Below are 2,774 nucleotides of genomic sequence, written 5' to 3'. Positions count from 1 at the left end.
TAAACCTGTCAAGCATGAACAATAAAATAACTGCCAAAAGTTTCTAATTTTATTTTTAGTTTTAAACTGGAGTATGTATTTAAACTCCTGACATTCATTTTAAAATAAATTAAATATAAAATTGCATATATTTGTTTCATTTGTATCATTCTTCTAAGATTCTGTGTTTTTGTACAATTTATTGTTTATTTTAAAAACATCGGGAATGTGGGAATCTGCTGCCATCTATTGGATTTTGTTGTAGGGAACAAGTAAAAGAATCCATGCCACTGAGTTGACTGAAGTCAGCCTATAAATTTGTTTTTGTTTGTTTTGGTTTTTTGAGTTTTAAAACAGGCTCACATAAAACTCCAAAATCTGACATTTACAAAAAAACATTTATTTTGGAAAAAACAAAAAGCAAAAACTTGTAATGTACATAGAAAATTGAACTAAAAATTGAAACTGACTACGATATACATGAATCGTCTCAATTTCTAAGTGTACATGTCACATCAATTACGGAAAAATAATTATACAAAAAAGAACATTCACAATAATAATTAATAACCAATAATCATAATTGTTGTTATCTTAAACAATGCCCATCAATATCATTTCTAACTGGATTTAATCTGATTGCTGATCTGCAAATTACTTAAAGAAGAAGAGTTATGATCAGAATGTGTTCAATATACATATACATGTCTAGAATATCAGTGCATTTGCATATTGAATTGTTACAGTTGACCAACGCGTCAAAAACTTTAGATTTAAATCTGCTTCCATAATTTCCATAATGTGCTCATCAAACCATCTTGATCGAAAGGAAGCGAAAATCACAATTTTGTTTTCATCTGATTGGCTTAATATCTGAGTCTGAATCTGAACTGGACATCTCTGACAGGTTGCATCGTTCCAAATCCGTATCGACTGAGGTCAGTTTCAGGAATCTTCTCATCAGGATTCATCAGCTCAAGTTCAAAATAGACCAACATGAGGAAAACAAACTGTTTCAGCTCATTGGTGGCAAAGAAACGGCCAGGGCACATGGAGACCCCAGATCCCCAGGGCATGGTGTAATATTTTACCTTCTTTCCTGCTTTGTAAAAATCAGTTTTCTTGGTCCCGTCTGGATTCAGGAAGCGGTCATATTTGAATGAGTGCGGGTCGGGATGGATCTCTGGGTCATGTTGGACAGAACTGAAAGGAAAGATTGCAATTCTGTCACCCTTGCGAAGTAAATATTCTCGCCCATCAGCCATCTTGAAGGTCATGTCCTTTATCACTGCCCTGTTGAGGAGGGGTGCAGCAGTGAGTCGGAGGTTCTCTTTGACAGCACTGTCCAGGATCGGTGTTTTCAACAGCATTTCACGGGTCAGGTTGACCATAGGACCACCAGGCTGGACCTCCTGTCCAGATTCTTTCAGAACTTTATCCACCTCTTCCTTCACTGCTTTCATGGCTTCTGGGTGTTTCATGAGGAAGAGCAGCAGCCAGAATGAAGAAGGCCCTGTGTTGCTCTGAGAGGCCCAAAGAAGCACAAGCATGTATCTGTTTATCATTGACATATCGATGCCCATCTCCTCTTTACCCTGCTGTATGTCCCACACCCAGCCACTGATATTATCCTTGGTTTTCATTTTCAGGATTGACAGAACATCCCAGAAGTATGCCTTCAACCTCTCTGCAGACAACTTTTCCATCGGTGGGAGGACCCCATACGCTAGTCTGGGGAAGAGCTGGTCATATTTACGAAACTCCTGAAACAAAGCTTCTGATTCAGCTCTGTCTTTCTCTTTGGCTTTCTCCTCACTTTGTTCTGACTTGGGTGGCACGTTGCCAAACAAGGCCAAATATCCAGCTCTGAAAACAACATTGTAGCTGTACCTGAACAGTCCATCTTCTTTCCAGGTCCTGTCCTCTGCAGCTGATCCAATGTTGTGCAACATCATGTTCTGCAAATTACTCATAAAAGATTGGGTCAGTTCTTGCAGACCTTCCCCCTTCAGATGCTTGTTGCTGGAATTGTGGAGAACAATGTGCTCCCCTTCAACAGCTTTGTATCCAAACACTCTTTGCACCAGATGCACTGAAAACTTTCGAAAGTCCAGTTTGTCCCGACTCTCCTTAATGAACCCCCCAAATGAAAAAGGGTCCTGGACAAATGTAATATAAAACCCTCCCAGCTGTACTGTAAATATTTCACCGTGCTTCTTCTCCATTCTCTCTAGGAACTTCAAGGTGTTCCTGCGAAACTCTAAGACATGACCCAACCAAGGAATGAGCCCTTTATCGAGGGAGGGTTCTCCTGGTCGCCGCTGTCTGAACACTCCGAGCAGGTACAGCCCTCCGACCAGACAAGCAAGAAAGCCAAGAAGTATCGGCAGCAGCAGCTCCATGACTGATTCAGTTAACCAGCACAGATTCATGTGAAGGAAAGTTTCAGGTCTGCTTTAATGAACAGACCTTTGCTCCTCCCCCAGGATCGGTTTCTGGGAATTGTTCACTAAATAGTCCAGAAAAAAACTCTGTGTTTAAGTAAACAGTGTTAAAACCTGTTTACTTCTTAGAGTAGAGTTCTTCATAGAACAGCATGTGATGTTGATCTCCAATTCTGGTGAAAATAAACCAGAATGAAGGACTTGTCACACCTTCGCTGGCAGACCCGTGGAGTGGAGAGAGTGTGGACCCAAATGCAGACAGTGACGACAGACTGAAACTCAGAGTGTATTTTTATTGGCAAAAGGAACAGAATACAAAAAAAAGCAGAAGCAACAAACTTTTTGTCTGTC

The 2,774-nt window shown here is 40.3% G+C and overlaps 1 protein-coding gene across 1 annotated transcript; it reads right to left on the bottom strand.

Annotated features, from left to right (window-relative positions):
* Positions 1–358: 358 nt before the first annotated feature.
* LOC146497634 (5-beta-cholestane-3-alpha,7-alpha-diol 12-alpha-hydroxylase-like) lies at positions 359–2,470 on the bottom strand. The gene has a single exon (XM_085141788.1). The coding sequence runs from the start codon at positions 2,409–2,411 to the stop codon at positions 846–848; it is 1,566 nt and encodes a 521-aa protein (XP_084997914.1). The 5' UTR covers positions 2,412–2,470; the 3' UTR covers positions 359–845.
* Positions 2,471–2,774: the final 304 nt, after the last annotated feature.

Source organism: Neolamprologus multifasciatus, chromosome 18, assembly GCF_963576455.1.
Source record: "Neolamprologus multifasciatus chromosome 18, fNeoMul1.2, whole genome shotgun sequence".
NCBI classification, from domain to species: Eukaryota; Metazoa; Chordata; class Actinopteri; order Cichliformes; family Cichlidae; genus Neolamprologus; species Neolamprologus multifasciatus.
Note: the sequence above shows the minus strand (reverse complement) of the source record. Positions and strands in the feature narration are given on the sequence as shown.

Excerpts from the sequence above, each read along its gene's own strand:
- LOC146497634 (XM_085141788.1), bottom strand. The coding sequence starts at position 2,411 with ATGAATCTGTGCTGGTTAACTGAATCAGTCATGGAGCTGCTGCTGCCG.